Raw genomic sequence first — 17,501 nt, forward strand, 5'->3', positions numbered from 1 at the left:
GGTGGTAGCTGAGAGCGACCAGCCCCGCGACTGGATCGCCTTGAACCACGAGGGCAGGAGGGGGGGAGGGGGGGGGGGGGGGGGGGGGGGGGGGGGGGGGGGGGGGGGGGGGGGGGGGGGGGGGGGGGGGGGGGGGGCGCAAGTGGTACACTCAGTAACGAGCTTTATCCGTGACGACCAGCTGGCGTCGCAGTGAGGTAATCGAGCAGCTCGCGCGGCTAAAAGAGCAGGGACCACGGATATTATGACGATCGTAGGCGCAGAGATAATAATTGACGCGCGGAGTAGGGCAGGAGAATGCCAGGTAATCGGTCGCGCAAAGCCCCAGGAGGGTGTGACGAAGTAATGAACGGAAAGGTGATGGTGTGTCGGAAGTAAAGGAGCGTGATTGTGCGTCGCCTTGTCGGAATATGAGGAATCGAGGATGGCAGCGCCCAGGACGTCACGTACTGGGAGTGTGAACGAGGAGAAGGTCTGATGCGACGTCGGAATAAGCGAAAGAGGGGGGGGGGGGGGGGCGTGTGAGAAAGAGTGTCGTGTGGTGCCTTCGAGGGAAGGAAAGTGTGTGCTGTTTAGGTACGGGAGCAAGGTGGTGGTGGTGGTGGTGGTAGGAGCGTCGGTGCTCTCCCTCCAGGACGATTCGGAGTACGATGTTCAGGGCTGTTTTCGCATGCACAACCAGCACTGGAATATTACCAAGGTATTACTACAGTACTACTTGGTAATACTGTCGGCTACCCTGGTTCGGAGGAGGGGGCCAATGCGCCGGATGAGATGGGGAGGGGGTTTTGATGGAACGAGTCAGTTTAGGTGACAGATGACATGGGTCGGGGGGAGAGGGGGGGGAAAGGGTTCGTTCCTCTCTCTCTCTCTCGATGAAGAGAGGGATGGGTGCTATCACTCCGTAATAGTAGTAGCAGTAGCAGTAGAAAGGGAAATGTGGAGGAGGGATAAAAATGGAGGGAGAAGGAGAGAGAGAGGGAGAGAGGCAGAGAGAGGGAGAGAGAAGGAGAGAGAGGGAGAGAGGTAGGAATAGATGTGGATGAGGGAATGAGGAATAGGAATGGCGCCGAACTGGACTGGTTTGAGGCAGACGAGAAGAGGCAGGACGGCTGACAGGGTCGTTGGGGGGGAACTACTACGAGTACGGAGGAATAATACTACTACATGTAGCATTACTACGAGTACTGCTAGAGTACTGCCACTCCGTATTATTACTACTAGTAGACTAGAAGTGAGGAGAAGGAGAGAGGAGAGGCGCGCTACGACTTGATACTACGAGTACGAATAATGCATTCTACCTGTACATATATGTACAGACTCGTAGATGGGAAGGGATCGGGAACCAATAGGCATTCAGGGTGTATGATCTGGTCCAGGACCGGAAGGTGGCATAGTAATAATGATATTACGGCTATCACTCTCGACTTCAATGTTGTCTACCATGTTTACTACTCGCATGCACTCGTACGAGTATAGTCTTGTCTCTAATGGTCATGCTCGTACTTCAAGCAGGAGCAGGAGCAGAGAGTGCGATAATCGACAGCTTGACCCAAGAGCAACGGAAAACGTGCCTTTGGGCGCACATCTGAGGGCGCGCAGGGGCCACCAAACCCGACGGAAGAAGGAGCAGGAGGAGAGGGCTGTAAGAGAGGGAAAAAGAAAGAGAGAAGGAGGGGGGGGGGAGATAGTCGTACGTACTAGTAAGGAACCATGATGACCAGGGTACTGTGGAGGGAACCACACCCCCTAAGATGGGACTAGCTCATGTATATACTATCGGAATGAGGTGCTGAAAAAATGTTTGCCGGTTGTGTACCCAACTGTGAAGGAACCATTAATGGGCAATTGTCCGATCATTATCGCGACTTTTTTTTGTTTCTCTTTTTCTTCTTGGTTGACCAGAGTTGGGAAAAGGCGTAGGGTTGGTAATGATTTGCAGTCATCTTCCCCTTTTTACTTCTCCCTCCTTCATATCTCGCTCTCCCGTTCCCGTCTCTGTCCTCCTTATCTCTTCTCTTCTTGGGTCTTTCCTTGTGCCGCTGAAACGATTGGGGGAACACACAGCTGAAAGGGGGCCCCGGTTTAAGGAAATCGATGGGCGACGCACGTGTCCCTAGGAGCTAGCAGCAAGTAGCAAGTAGCAAGTAGCAAGCCTCTCAATGTCGCATCTGTTGGTGTGCGACCGAGAGGGAAAATAGCAAGGGGTTTCTTACAAAACAATAATAACAGAAGAGACAACAATGAGAAGAGAAGAGAAGAAGGAAGAGTAGAGGGGAAAGGGGGGGGGGGAGAAGAAGAAGAAGAAGAGAAAGAAAAAAAAGGGTTGTCGTCAAAACAGAAAAGTCGACGACAACTATATTACCAGAAAAAAAAATACTAATCCTTGTATCCGTACCGTACCATGATCCATGTGGCCAATTCAGTTCACGTTACCCACATGAAATCGGCTTCTCGTCGTCTTCGAGAAGCATCAAAGAAGCCTTTAACGGTGTGTTACTATTATGCCGTTGGAAGGCTGGAGGCAATGGAAGCCCGAGGAGCCCCCCCCCCCCCCCCCCCCCCCCCCCCCCCCCCCCCCCCCCCCCCCCCCCCCCCCCCCCCCCCCCCGAAAAAAAGCCACACAGCCTACAGCACTAGCCGCTGAACGCTGGGCAGTGGTGGTGGCACCCACCCGCTAGAGTTACGCCACTGTGCTCGTAGTGCACCATTCGATGGCACTCCACCGCCCACTGTCATCAGAACTGTTCCATATGTACGATACACCACTGCTTGTACCGTCCATCCCCCCCGCCTGGGAGCCCAGGTAGCAGCCAGCCACTGGTCAGCCGCTGGTCAGTGCTCACTGCTCACTGCCCACTGTATATACGAGATATACGAGTGCTCGTAGGCAGGTATCTAATACTAGCCTAGTAATACTAGGTAGTACTAGATAGCGATGTGAGTGGGGGTCTACCATGGCCAATATTACTTGTACGAGTATGTAAGGCCTAGCACCTGGAAGCCGCACATGCCATACCGGTACAGTGAACACATGTTCACTCGTAAGATTCATACGGCAATATCGTTCATACTCATACATTGAACACCAGCAACCTCGTCCAAAGGTCCAAATGTCGGAGAGAGTAGTACTCTCTCTCTACCTTGATGCTCGGAGCTGTGAATCGTAGACCCCCAATGCATATACACCTATTATCGCCGACAATCGAACCTCAAGAATCAAGTGTCTCATCTTTGTCTTCCTCTATGACCTGCCTTTTCCGCTCAACTCTTACTTGCTCCTTGCCCTGACAGTAGTAATAGTACGTATAGTGATTCTACTCTCCCTACATACATTACTTGTATAATCAATCATACACACGCATCATTGCCGCCTAACAATAGTACCCGTACGTGTGTCGCAGTAATGCTCTATACCAGTAACTAGGATTATATCATCTCCTACCGATTAATAAATACTACATGCTTCCGTCTTCCCCGTACTCATCTACTCCATACTCGATCCATGCTCCCATCTCACACACACATCTTCCCCATAAAAGGGAAACACCCCCAACCAGTCATTACCAGGTACCTTCATCTCCAACCCGGATGCGGATACTGCTGCATTACCCTACAACAAGATATTATATTACCCGTACTAGGAGGAAGAAAACCCCCCCCCCCCCCCAAAAAAAAAAAAAAAGAAGAAGAGACCGGTTTTTTGTTCTCTTTTAGGACGTACAATAAAAAAAATGAACCTCTAAATATCCATCCCTTTGCCCGCACAGCCCTTCAAATCATACGACGCATACCATCCCCCCTCGCCGTGTCCAGTCAAACTTGCTCCAAGTCTCCACAACGCCAACTGACTCTAAAACTGTTGATCCCTTCTTCTTTTCCCTCTCGTCGTACCGAGTACGAGTAGGCTAAAAGCCACAATCGGTCAGGTCGTGGAGTGTATACTCACACCATAGAGAGAAAATGAAAATAAGAGATTTCAGTCCCATAATTTCCAGGCAAAGTAATAATACATCACTTTCACGTCAGATGCCCTGTCTTGTATGCGTACCATCTGTATTTCAATACGCAACGTCTTCCTTTCTCCTTCTCTTTCGTATACTTCATGCATCCAAGTGCCTCCCGCCCACTGCTGCATGCGTGCGAGCGCGAGCAAGCCATCTCTATGTCTTTGGGATACTCTCTCTTTCTGCCCATCTTTTCTTTTTTTTCTTTAGCTTCGTGTAAACTTGCCCTCCCACGTCCCGTAGTCTTCTCAACCTCAACCATACCAATCCATACTCAACAAATAAAAAGGAAAGGAAAGGAAAGAAGAGAGCAAGGAGGGAAAAAAGTAGACACGTCTTCGTTGCAGTAAGCTCATCACTCATACTTGTCTTTCTTGTTCCTCTTTTTTTTTTTTTTGTCCCAGTCTTCGAAACTATGCGAATAGATGTAACCAATGTAACAAGTTTGAATTCGAACCTACGAGCTGGATTCTTTATCGCCGCTCTCGACATGAATTTCAGCCACTTCCTCCGAGTCCGCGTCTGCTGCAACACCCGACTTGGCGGAGACCGAAATGATGTCTGTGCCGGCCGCGTGCACGTTGGGCGATGACGCCTTGTAGGTCGTCTCGGCGTCTGAGTCGCCGTCCGCCACGGCAGAGTTCATCTCAACGTCCTCGTCACCAAACACGTTCTGGTCATCCTCAGAGCTGACCTGGACCGTATCGCTAGCCAGATCTGACGTGTTGTCTATCGTGCCGTTGTCCGTGTCGCCGAAGCTCCACCCTTGGCTCACCGGGTTGGGTCCTAGGGACTGGTACTCGTCGTCCATCTCGACGCTGCGACGCACTATGCTCTGTCCGCTGCCGCCAAAGGGCCCTCCATCCTCGTCGTCCGATCCGTCCAGTCGACGCGTGTTGACGCTGCTTCCTTTGATTAAGCTTGGCCTAGATACGCGCCCGTAGCTGTCGTCCGACGAAGGCTGGTCGTTTCCCGCCTCGGTCGAAGATTCCTCGCCACCTTCATCTGGGTTGTCAAATTGGTCAAAAATCTCCTGGAAGCGAGCACCACCTAGGGCACCGCTCGACCTCCTCCGGTAGAACAGAAGGTACGCGGCGCTCGATACCACAGATGTCGGGTCCGACACGTGGCTGACTGACGAGTCTACAACGTACAAGTCAGTAACTGTACATGGTGGAAACTAGTAGCAAACGATTACTTAAAGAGGTCAGAGCCACACACCGTTGTAGTTGTACCATCGGCCGTCCATAAAGTTACGGGCGTACGCCGTGTAGTGACCTCCGCCGAGCCCCCCGTAGTGGTCGTCCACCGCAATGAGATCGTATATCTCGTTACGTCCGTCTTCTTTCTCGATCACTCGCGAAGTGAGGTCCAGCCCCTCAATGGGGAAGTCGACTAGGATATCTAGCTTGTCGCGGCGGTAGCCAGAGCTGCTGAAACGTTTGAGGTGCGCCACCAAGATGTCCGGAGTCTTCCACAGATCAAACTTCTTGCTGGCCCGGCGGTGCTCCTTGCAGCGTGGGCAGTACCACATGTCCTGCTCTGAAAGCACCTCGGCCCTCTCAAACTCATCTAAGCACTCATCGAGGGTGATGCCGCGGGAGCGTCGTGTCTGCCGACGCCTCTGGGTGATCTTGAGGGCCGGGTCGGTGAGGACCTCTGGCTCGATAAAAGTTTTACTTCCAGACTCGCCACCGTAGGGTGAGCCACCAAATATCGTCTCCCAGGCCTCCTCGTTCCAATCGACGACGAGCCCCTCCCCAAGACGGATGAGAGGGCCGCCGTCGGCTCGGGCCTCGGGCTGCGGTCGGGGCTGCGGCCTGACAGCAGTACGGTGCGCTTCCTTACGCATCTGCTTCTCACGCCTCTTGTTGGCCTTGCCGTAGGTCTTGTTGAACTTCTTCTTTCCTTTGAACTTGGGGTTGGGGCGACGGGCGAACTGTGTCCGGCTGTCAGCGTGGTCCCAGTATCACTCATAACCTCTTTGTCCTTATCCAAGGCATGTTATTCACTTACGCGGCTAGGCCCGACGTCAGCTTCCTCGCTCGATTCATCTGCCATACGTGTTTCAGGTGACTCGATCTTGGGAGAACCTTCGTTACTGTCCTCCTCGTTTCCGGATCCTCCATTGTCTGAGCTCTCGATACTAGTCGGGCTTCCTTGGTCTTCCTCAGCCTGGAGCTGCTGCGGTATGCGGTCTGCGACCTTGGGAAAGGTCCTCGACGGCTCGATCTGAGACCATCCAGTCGGTACTGAACTCTCCGGGCCGTCGTAGAAGTAGCTAAGTTCAAATAGGTTCTGAAGTTCGGGGGCCAGGAAGCTATCAGGCTTGAGGAAGGCAGGGCGCTTCGTGTTGAAACGCCTCAGGATCCCAGGCTTGTGAGGCAGACGCTCACTCGCGTCCTTCATCGTGACGTCCACCATGTCTTCCTCTCCCTGGACCGAGTGCGCGGCGAAGTTGCTCTCTCCCGGGGAATCGACGTCGGAAGCAGTGGTCACTCCGCTATCGGATTCTGTGTTTTGGTTGCTTCCCCCTTCCTCGCACTCCTTCTGGAGCGTCTTCCAGGTCGAAAACGTGGCAACCTTGGCCAGCACCTTTCGCTGGATACGGTCGTAGTCAGAGGCCTCCTCTCTGCTAAGGATGACAAAGTGCGGAGGAGACGCTCCCTCGGAGCGTCCAGTGGCATGGGGACGGCGGTGAAAGACAGGAACCACCATGCGTTCGTATGCCGGGTCTTCCCAGGTGGAGGGGTCAGGAGGTGTACCGATGTCTAGCATAGATCGCTTTTTGAGCTTGCCCTTTGGTGGCCAGTTGGTTGGTATTGCTTCCAGTTCATGGATTGTAGGGATGTCAGAGGACTGGATCTCCTCAGAGATATCCTGGTGATCGTCGTAGATCTTGAAGAACTTATCTTTGAACTCCTCAGCACCCATCAGACGATTAGCCGGGACGCCAGTGCGTGTCGACATGAACTGCTTCAGGGTCTCGATGGAACTGTGCTTAGGGAGCTCAACTTCGATCCTCACGGGCACATCGTTGAGTGGGAAGAACCGAACGGCCTTGACCCACATGTCCTCGATGGGGAGTGGCAGAGTGAGGTTGTTGAATGGATCAAAGGTGATGCTTATCTTGCCGCATTCGGGGCATTTGAGGGTCGACTTGTACATGCCAGTGAAAAGGTCGGCAATGACTGAGTCGTCTCGCTTTCTCGTGATATCCCACACTTCCTCTGCCATCCGACGAATGGCTTCGGGGTCGTTGATCATGTCATCCGTGGAGTCGGGCTTCTCAATGTACGGCTTCTTCTTGATACGGCTCAGGTCTTCTTGGAGGCCGTCGAGGAGGAAGCCAAGGAACTCCTGCGAGTCTTGCTGACCCCAGCCCTGGAATGTGCTCCGGCACCGACCGACTGTCGTCTTGAAGTCACGAGGACTGACAGATCCACGGCCCGCATCATAGATCTCTTTCAGCAGACTAGCGTAGGCGAGGGCGACCTTGCCGTGATACCCTAGAGGATTCGTCTTATTGATCTCGGTCAGGTACGCGTCGGTGAGGAAGTACTTGGTGAGCTCCTCGACACTACGAACGCACTGCAGGGCCGAGTTCATGTAGCATGTGTTGCCCAGGTTGTGCAAGCCCACAGAGCCCAAGCTCTTGCCGACGCTCTTGCGTTGTCCCCTTCCACGGGTGACGGGGCCCAGGGGCGCCGGGCTGCTGCGAGCGCTGTTTGTCTTGGATGATAGAGTCGATGTAGTTCCCTTAATCGTGAGGCTCTTGGCTGCCTTGGGCAGGTGCTGGCCGGTGTAAGTGCTGACCCACCAGCCCTCGATGGCTTCGTCCAGTATGAGCGTTTGATCCGTGACAAGGCCTTGCAGCTGGATGGAGGACTTTCCATTGTACTTGGGGTTGATTGTCGTGTCGGCCATGTCAACTTGCATTCTCAGGTCACGGACCTGAGAGAAACTAGGCACATCGACAAGCAGGCAAGACCAGGAGCCCTGTGATCCAACCTGGCCTTCCCGCTGAGGCGAATCAGGGGGTGTCAGGGCTGAGGATTGTGAGGTATGGTCACCCAGAGTGTGTGTCGAAGCAATGGAGTGCAGCCTGATCTTGCGATCGAGTGGGATGCCGGCCAGGGTCTTGGCATCCCTAAGAAAGGTGTGGGCATGACTCTTGCGGCTCCGTACGAGAATAACAGGACCAGGGTTGTTGGCCTTGAGCGACTGCTCAATCGGTAGGGGGCTGATCTCAGACCACAGCCTGTGGATACGGAAGATGGGAGGATGCAGTTCGTAGATGATTTCGGGTGCTGACTGGGCATCAGGAGCCTCATTTATAGCGTTCCGCACGATGGGTTTCTGGTCATCCTTGATGCCATACCAGTCAACCACCAAGTTCCACGCATCTTGGGGGAAGAGCTCAAAGGACTCGAGGCCAAGCCCCGGCTTTAGGCGAACGAATTCAATGCCGCTGGAATCCTTGATGACATCTTGAATTATGTCCGAATTGTCAACGGGGCCCAAAGATTTGACGTCGGTATCATCCGTCTTAGCTCTCTTTGGGTCATCGGAGCGTAGGGCGAGTGCCTTGTCGACCCAGCTCCGGGATACCAGGTATGCTGTCTCTCCTTCCTTGAGAGGTGCCTCCTTAGAGGCTTGGAGAAGTGTCTCGATTATTTTGACTTGTTCATGCATCGGAGGTGGCGATCCTGTGATATCCGGTAAGTCAGAAAGCGGTCCCTTTCATGCATATTTATATATCCCACCTCCAGTTCTTTTCCTCATTCCTTCCTCTCTCTAAAAGCGAGAGAAGATAGTTGGCTTGGCAACAACTCACTGTTCTCATTTTGATCGGCGGTATAGTCGGGCGTATCGACACTCATAGCGCGGGGCAGGCCGCTGTTCGCCCTGATGTCGGAGGAAGAGGATGTGCTGTTGGGCACGTCACCTTCGGGTTCCATGCTTGATGCGCGACGCTTGAGCGGGGATGACGAACGGTGGGGGAGGTTCGCATCGTCGTTCATAATGGCTCTCTTGGGGATTGTGTATGGAGACTGGCCTCTGGACTTGGTGTCGGTGTCCAGAAAGGGTCCAGTCTCGTTTCCTCCTCGGTCGCTGCCCAGGGACAGGTCGGCGTAGACGGAGGTACAGGGTGAGGAGGCGGCGGACGAGGCGGCGTAGTAGTCGGTCGAGACGAGGGAGGTTGGAGATATACCGACGCCGCCGTTGCTCGGCTGAAGTCTCTGCGGAAGACTCGATGCCGACTGCTGTTGGGGTTCCGGCCCTAGATCGTAGGATGGCGGTAGTGGGCTGTCTTCGGCACCGGTCCCAGAGAAAGAGAAGGCTGGGCTGTCGTTGTCGTCGGGTTCGTAAGAGACGAGGGCGGTGTCCGGCGACGGTGACGGGCTGCGGCTCTGTTCTCGTGCTAAAGGATGAGAAGAGACACGTCTCTTCTTGGAGGAAGACGTCTTGAAGGCGAGCTGCCTCTATTGGCAGCTCAAGACGATGACAAACCGGGTGGTTGGGGTTTTCTTGTTGGACGAAGCTGTCGTCTATGAGGAGGACAGCGACGAAAGAAGTAATGTCACTAGTCGGAGAGACCAGGAATTGTCATTACTTGTGTGCACAACCACACACACGCAAGGGTGTCTTTTGTGTCGAGATCAAACTCTTGCTGCAGCCTGTCTCCACCGACTTGACGGTATGGAGGGGGCGGGGGTGGAGAGCGACAAAGGGCAAAGAAAAAAAAAAATAGATAGACGGGCCGCGGAAAGAGGCCGCTAACAAGTCGGCCAGCTGGACAGTGCAGGATTACTATCGCCCATCGGCTTTCTCTTCTTCTTTTCCATCCGCTACTCTTCTCCTTCCCTTCTCCTCTGACTGGGAGTATACGACGGGTTGTTGCTCTTGTTTACTCGTACAGGTGACAAGATTTTGGCAGTGGGAGAAGGTGGCGGCGGCTGCAGTGTCCGTCCCGCCAAGGTGAAGCTGAGGTCAAGTGTGTTCGGCTCGTGGCAGTGGGCCCTTTGCAAACTGATGTGACGGTGAGCAGGTGATGAAGCGAATAAGGTGGTGACGATGATGATGACAATCATTACCACGAATCCTCTATATATGCAGTGTTGTGAAAGAGTAGAGGTGAGTTTCTTATTCCTTTGTAGTGGCTGAATCAGGCAAGCCTGTCCTGGCGTCATCATCCTTCAAACGACAGGGAGTGACGTTGCCGGGAGAAACCTTACCACGACTCATAACTCTTCTCTCTCTCTCTCTCTCTCTCTCTGCCCATTTGTTCCATCCTATTCCTCCTTCTTTTCTTTTTTTTCTTAATTCTTTCCCAGTATCTGGGACGGGTTTGCTGCAGCCAACCTTCACATACATACATGATGCTAGTAGTCCACGGCACCAGGCCCTGGCAATACTGGCAATACTAAAGCATACATATAAGCGCCTTTTCAATTCGTACAGTGGCCTCCATAGAACGGGTGGCGGCCTACCGGATCTACAGTGGGGTGTATTATTTAGCTGTCCATGGAACAAGTCGATATTACCCATTGATGACTGGCTAGACACCTGCCTGGGCCTCTTCACTGGAGGTGTCCAGTGCACCGACCCCCTCCATCAGGGCTCAGATATCAGGCCCCTCTATCCGTCCTTCTTACCATGAGTGGGCATCACTCACCCACTGTACCATGGATTACGACTATGAGTACTATTACTAGTAGATAGTACTGTAATCCCAGGGGAAATACTGCATGGTTATCATACTAGCGTGTATACTCATGTATAGTATTTCGCCAACAAACCACCCAGTGCTGATAATTAGACAGTCGTCCTAATACTAGACAAAGATGTCGGCCGAAACATAGTAATTTTCTACTTGTGCACTACGTGAGTAGTAATACGTACAGCAAAAAAGAAAAGATGTGAGTGGTCCTGTTTTTGCCTCCCTCTGCTGCGCCTAAACGAACCCACAACTGATACACTCGTTACTCCAGCCTACCTCGACTGATCGAACCATCTAGTAGTCTACACTCTTGAGTCCCTCTCTCTTTCCTCTCTATAGATGGACCACTTTGAGATGTGTGTGCACCTGCGTCTAGTCTCCCCTCAACTGTGTCGCAAATGCAACATTTTACAGCTTCGGGTCAATGTCCTCGTACTCGCTCAGATCCTTGACGGGACGCGCGCCAGAGCTGGCCAGGAGCCCAGACTTGAAGCGTCGAATGTCCTTAATTTCTGTCGGCTGGTTCTTGCTGACTGACGTTCCGTTGGGGGCCTTGCCGGTATCGGGGTCAGACGCAGCGGCCTTGAGGCCAAATTCCTTGGCTTCGGCGATAATGGACGCCGCCTTGTCCTCGGGAAGCTTGGCTACTTCTATGAGGTACTTCTTGAGGAGACCCAGGTTCTGGCGCTGCTCGGACGGCACATCTTCCAGGCTGGATCGGGCCAAGAGCTCTGTGATCTTCTTGTCGAGCTCGCTGGCCGCTTGCGCGTGGAGGTGGATCGACATCTTCGCCCGGGTAGGTGACGACGGGCAGATGTAAGCTTTGTAGAATTCCTGCATGTCGGACTTGGACAACTGTTTGATGTGTGCTACATCGTGTTGTGCTGTTCATCATCATTAGTTGACCATGTACCACATCAACTCGAACCCATATCACTTACCAATCTCAAAGTCGTAGTACTCCCCGGAGATCTGCGTCCAATGCCTCGTAGACTCCTGGTCGAGATTCTTAGGCTTCTCAAGACGTTTGAGGATAAGACTTCGCTTGTGGCCCTCAAAGTCCGAGTCACTCATCTTGTCGATGATACCGCCTAGCTGTACCAGGAACGCCTCGATGCGCGAATCAAGGTATTCCGGAGTACGCTCGCTCTGGATCAACAGACGGAAGCCACACGTGGTCGAAAAGGTCCGGAGGCTAGTGAAGACGATATATCCAAGCTGCTCCTTAGTCCTCAGCTGGTCAAATGCCGGCTCGTGAGCAATCTGATCGAGAAGAAGAGTCTTGGCACGGAGCACGCGGTCGGCCTTGTCCCCAATGTACAACCAGGTCTCAACGCAGTGGTTGACGTTGGCCGGGTCCTTCAGCGTCTTGTTGTAAACAAAGTTGGAGCCCGCAGGAAGAAGTAGGGACCTGACGATTGGCAGCTGAGATAGTGGCAGCGTCCTTGGTTTGAACGTAGACTCGAGTACATTCGTCACCTTGAGAGCATCCTCCTTGTGTAAGTTTCCGTGGACGTATGTCTCAATGAACATCTGCGAGAGAACCTGTTCCTGAAAGAGGCGGATGGACTTGCAGGTGATGTTCGGAAGTTCAGCGGCAAGCTCCTCCACGAGATAGTCCCGTTCCGAAAACAGACAGTTGAGGTAATCTCCAACTTGCTGGTAGGCCGAATTGAGCTGCCAGTTGTTGAAGGCACGGACAGCCCGCTCCTTGATGACCTCGAACCGGTCCTCCTTGATGTCGAGATCACGCATAGTGGAAGCCACCTGCTGGAGAAGGACAGGGAGCTTGTCATTGTAGCCCGAGAGATCCAGGACGAGCCCCCGGGAACTGAGGCTGACGGTGTACTGGATACCCGCCAGCTCAGCATCGTAGGCGTACTCTTCTAGAGCATCTCTGACAAGCTCCGTGTAGAGCCTGGCCTTGACTGTGTTTTCAGCGGACGCATAGATGATGGGGCTCTTCAGGCTGACAACAACATTAGCCCGGGGAACCCAGAACGTATCGTCCTTCTTCCACCATGTCTTTGCCATGGAATCGTTGCGAAGCAGCCGGGGCTCGATGGCAGGCTGAGGAACCTCCTTCTTCTCCACCTCAAGCTCGCTGGGGATGAAGTTGTTGCGGTGCGGGAGGTGCAGTTCGGGGGGACGCTTGTCTGCCGGTGTGTTTAGGGCTTCTTCAAACGCGGCCATGTCATCAGCCGGCACCTTCTCGTATCGATACTCTGTGCCGTACCATTTCTCTCTCTTGTCCCAGTTACCAGGGAACTTCTGGGAGACAATGCCTATCTTCATGTTTCTAGGCCGGAGTTCCTGGAGGGCCTTCCTAATCCCCTCGGGGTCAAACGTCCTCAGGCGGCTCTGGCCACTGAGCAGCCACTCTCGCGGAATGGGTTTCTGCATGACAGAGCTAGTCTTGCTTGTGAAACGGCTGGCTGGGGTCTTTTGCTTGAATTTGAAGTCGACATCGGCCATGCCCTTTTGTTCCTCAAAGATCCACTTCTGAGGGGGGGATTCGTGCAGGAGCGCCAGGTACTGGAAAATGACCTTGACAATTTCAATGTAATGCTTCAATCCCTCTTCCGTCAAGCGAATCGAAATGCCAAACAGGCTACGACTTCCGGGGCAGACAGGGTAAGCGCCAGCAGAAAGGCTATTGGCCCAGCCTTTGTTCTTGATGTATGCCATGATGCTACCGGGACCCTCGTGGCCAATGAGGTGGCTAAGGTACCGGCTTGGCTGTGATTCGTGGAGGTTCTCCTCATCGATGAGAGGGAAGATGAGGTTAAGCTCACGCGAATCCATGACGGGCTTTGCAAAGCACTGAGTACCAAGGTCGCTCTCGCGGAACACAGGTTCGTCTTCCCACCTGTTTTGGGGGAGGTTCTTGTTGACAATGTCGGAAAAGAACTCTTCAACCCATTTTTGAAGGACATCGAGCGACTCACGACCGAGGACGACGAGCTTCATCCGGTTAGATGAATAGTGCTTGCTGTGGAACTCGATAAACTTGTCCCTCACGTTGATGCCCTTGGATTCAGGATCGGTCTTGAGGACCTCGAAGTTTCCTGTTGAAAAGTGACAGTAAGGGTGCTTGGGGTTCGCCAGTGCTTTCTCCAGCTGGTGAAGCCTCCAGGTGTCATTCTGAAGGTTCTTCTTGTTCTCAGAATCCACGGCCCTAAGCTCCCTGTCCAGGGTACTTGGGAGGAAAAGCGGCTCAATAAAGAACTGGGAGAAGCGATCAATGGCGCCCTTCAGAGGAGATGGGTTCTCCTCGGTAGGGGGCTGATCATCGGCGGGCTTGGCAGCCACCTCAAAGTAGTAATTGGTAGAGGTGGATGCAGTGAAGGCATTGGAGCTACCCGAGTTGGCGGACAGGTATGAGCCGTACTCATTCTCCACGGGGAACTTTTTGGTACCCATAAAGAGGAGCTGAGAGAGGATGCGCGTCAGAGGTGTGGAAATAGTGATACGAATGGGAAAGGACCAGGTTGGAGGGTGCCTACGTGTTCTACGGCGTGGGCCATGCCAGGCATGCCTTCCTCGTCGCTGAAATTGCCAACATTGACATCCAAGGCGGCACTGGCCTTGTCCGTCTCGGGATCGTGAACAATGAGGGCCTCGAGTTCATTGGAGAGACGGATGACGCGATAGTCGCGGTTATCGAGGTCAGGCTTCTCCAAGTTGCTGGTGAGCAGTATGGCCCGGCCGACAGACGAACCACCAGCCGACGCCAGGAGCTCAGAGGGCGGCATCTTCTTTCCTGGGGCGTGCGTAGCAGATGCAGACAACTTGGTGACTGAGAGAGATGATAGAACGTGGCCGCGGTCTGCAGCAAGAGGCGAGGTGGCGGTGGAAGCAGAAGGAGCAAGAGCGCACGAACAGGTGTAGGGGCCAGATAGAGCCCTACTAATAGAAACAGTACTAGCCAGATATCGAGTCACCGCTGGCGGCTTGGAGCAATGATGATTGAGCGGGACCGGTGACCCTGACCTGCAGGAAAAGAGGTAACGGCGGATGATGGCCAGGCTTTGCAGGTGTTACCACATTCGTGGTAATGGGGATCAATGTATGTCGTACTCGGGATTTGTGTAGTGCGATGAGATGTCGTGCTGGCGGTGTGCTGTATTCCGGCGTAATACTGGTCCTGGTAGACGATAAGTAATACGTCGTACAAGGGTTGGGGGGGCACGTACGCACTGTATTACAAGTACGCCTACAGATCACACACTACAGGCGACTAGAGGATTGTCGTGCTGGCACCCTCCCGGGGCAAACGACCCAGACACTGCCTAAACTAGCAGGGGCAGTATTTACTCATTAAGTGCACTATGACCACTCGTACTGCTGTAGCCAACCAGCACCATTCTGTAGGGCTTCTTTGCTTCCGCCCACTGCGTTGGGTGTGCGGTGAGTGCGCCGATAGTGGGGAACTTCTGGGATGAGCTCCCCAGGTGGTTGGTCGTGGGGAGAGGGAGGGGAACGGGGGTAAACGGCCTAACAGGGCAACAGGGCCAGCACCTTGATGGCGTGAACCAGGGCAGACCAGACGACATTGAAAGACCATCGATCATCGAGGAGTAGACTACCTTTACTAATAATACTGATATGACAGCAATGTGCGAGAAGGCTGACGCATCTTTTTCTTTCGTATGATGCACGCGTACAAGTAAGTCGAGTGTACCATCAATGCCATCTGGCGGCTTGCCTGCCTGCCTGCGCACACACCGCACTTGCGTCGCCAGCGACATAATGCGTAGCTGTACATTAGTTCTTAGTGCCACATAATAGTAGCACTCTGCTATTAAGTGCTAAGTGGCTCGGGTAGCTATTGCTTTGCTCCGTAAATGCGACGTACGGTTATCAAGCAGGTATCCAGGAACTGTTGGGAAATGCCCAGCAGGTGTGAGTACTTGCTTGTTTGTGTAAACAGGATGTACGAACGACCGGCCCAGTACAGCGGCCTCTCGCCGGCCCTTACTAGCAGATGGGAGAGAGTAGTAAACTGGAAGCACTACAAGTTAGCAGTAGAACAAGTAGCACGATCAATCCAGTCCTCGTAGTACAGCACACAGGAGGAAGTCTCTGATCCACATATACACCATGTCCATATACGCCATGGCCTATTTACTCAACAATCGCCAACACACTTGCAGGCGAGACAATGCCTTCGTGTTCACCGATGCGTCAGCTCTCGTCTCCATGGCCATCATGGTCGCGAAGGGTCCATAGTTTTAGAACATGGCACGGTTGACTGCTTTTCGGCCGGGGCAGAAAAAAGGTAGTTCATTCTCTCCTCACATATGTTTTGTACGCTCCATAATCAGTTGTAGCATCGCCCATGCATGCAGTCGACATCGTCGTGCATGCTATGGGCAGACGCAAATCCGATGCACTATGCAATGCAACCTTAGTTCCCCTGTTGGACCTTGAAGGTCCTGCCACTGGCCGTCTTCCTCTCCTTCTCCTCGTTCTCCGGACGGGCGCGGCGCAACACTATGTCATACAGTCAGCATGCAAGATTCGGCCCCTCTTAAGGTGTGGCGCAGGGTTAGACAAACCTTGCAGGAAATCAGCAGTACGCTTGCGCATGCGGGAGTGGATGTAAGCCTTGGAAGCCTTGATGTGGTAGTGGAAGTAGTCTCGGAATGTCTGGATATGGGAGATGACCTCCTCCATACGCTGCGGAGTCAGGTGTCGGGGGAAGAGGACTATAAAAAAAGATGTCAGCGTATCGTGACAGCGTATGATACATCGCTGCATATCATGGAAGTCTGCTTTCTTACCAAAGGTGACGTATCCAACCTGATCCGAGCCGCCAGTGTTTCGCACTCCAGGGATGCCCTCTAACTCTAGAGGCGGGTCGTTTCTAAAGAGCACCTGGGGCGCGTTCTGGATAGCTCGCCGGCGAGCGTCTACGAATTCCTGAATGAAGACCTTTCCAAAAACTCTGTCCGTTTCCTCTCGGAAGATTGTGCTGAAAATGACAGTAACTCGGTCGTGGCTGGCCTTGACGTAGAAGGACTCTTCCTCACGGTAGTGAATGGCCTTGACAGTTCCTCCCTCGCGAACACCCTGGGGTGCATCTTCGGACGTAAACTTGGACGCTTCCTCCTTGAGTTTGTAGTACTCCTGGTAGGCCTGCTCGAACGGGGCTGCCATGGCGTTGCGTTTCAGGAGGGCAAATTTCAGGGCCAACGCGTCGCGTTCCTCTGGACACGACTGTCAGCCATACCGCTTCAGCGGTCGAAAATGCATATCGTCTGCAATGTAGAGTGTTCTTACCCTTCGTCTCCGGCAGGTTCTCCAGGTCGACCACGACAGAGAAGTCATAGCCGGGCTCCGTCGGGCCAACGAATGGTCCGTACTCCCTTTCGAGTACCTCCTGAGCACCGTACTGGACAAGGTCCTTAAAGCATCGTATCTGAATAGAGATGTGAATCTTGGTCTTGGTCTCCGGGGTCGAAATGTGGAAGATCACGCCGTCGAAATCGGACACGGTCTGATCAATCGTCGTGGGAGGGGCATCTCTGTATCTCGCCATTAGCTATCGTTCGCCTCGCTGTCTCAGGATTATGGACGGGACGGATGTTGTTACATGGCAAATCTTTCTGTCAGAACGTTCTGAATGAGAACGTTCTGGTAGTCGAGAAGGAGCATGTTGGCGGCGGCAGTACCTCGAGCTCCCAATGTCTCTTGGTCGTCATGGAGCTGGCCGACGATGGAGGTGGGGCCTGAATTGGAGGAGACGTCAGTCAACCGGTCGAGCT

The 17,501-nt window shown here is 53.4% G+C and overlaps 4 protein-coding genes across 4 annotated transcripts; all 4 read right to left on the minus strand.

Annotated features, from left to right (window-relative positions):
• Positions 1–4,464: 4,464 nt before the first annotated feature.
• Positions 4,465–9,621, minus strand: GMORB2_5870 (ubiquitin carboxyl-terminal hydrolase 4/11; the record flags this gene model as incomplete). The annotated part of the gene is made up of 5 exons (XM_035467840.1): positions 4,465–5,150; positions 5,229–5,946; positions 6,024–8,716; positions 8,845–9,432; positions 9,609–9,621. 5 exons carry the CDS (start codon positions 9,619–9,621, stop codon positions 4,465–4,467), a joined length of 4,698 nt encoding a protein of 1,565 aa, XP_035322806.1.
• A 1,518-nt stretch (positions 9,622–11,139) lies between these two features.
• On the minus strand, positions 11,140–11,571 carry GMORB2_5871 (uncharacterized protein; the record flags this gene model as incomplete). Its single annotated transcript, XM_035467841.1, has 1 exon — positions 11,140–11,571. One exon carries the CDS (start codon positions 11,569–11,571, stop codon positions 11,140–11,142), a length of 432 nt encoding a protein of 143 aa, XP_035322807.1.
• A 93-nt stretch (positions 11,572–11,664) lies between these two features.
• GMORB2_5872 (uncharacterized protein) lies at positions 11,665–14,486 on the minus strand (the record flags this gene model as incomplete). Its single annotated transcript, XM_035467842.1, has 2 exons — positions 11,665–14,163; positions 14,238–14,486. 2 exons carry the CDS (start codon positions 14,484–14,486, stop codon positions 11,665–11,667), a joined length of 2,748 nt encoding a protein of 915 aa, XP_035322808.1.
• A 1,655-nt stretch (positions 14,487–16,141) lies between these two features.
• GMORB2_5873 (actin related protein 2/3 complex, subunit 2) lies at positions 16,142–17,391 on the minus strand (the record flags this gene model as incomplete). The annotated part of the gene is made up of 5 exons (XM_035467843.1): positions 16,142–16,227; positions 16,293–16,442; positions 16,518–16,943; positions 17,017–17,261; positions 17,330–17,391. 5 exons carry the CDS (start codon positions 17,389–17,391, stop codon positions 16,142–16,144), a joined length of 969 nt encoding a protein of 322 aa, XP_035322809.1.
• Between the last annotated feature and the right edge of the window lie 110 nt (positions 17,392–17,501).

Source organism: Geosmithia morbida, assembly GCF_012550715.1.
Source record: "Geosmithia morbida isolate 1262 chromosome Unknown scaffold_4, whole genome shotgun sequence".
Classification (NCBI taxonomy): Eukaryota; Fungi; Ascomycota; class Sordariomycetes; order Hypocreales; family Bionectriaceae; genus Geosmithia; species Geosmithia morbida.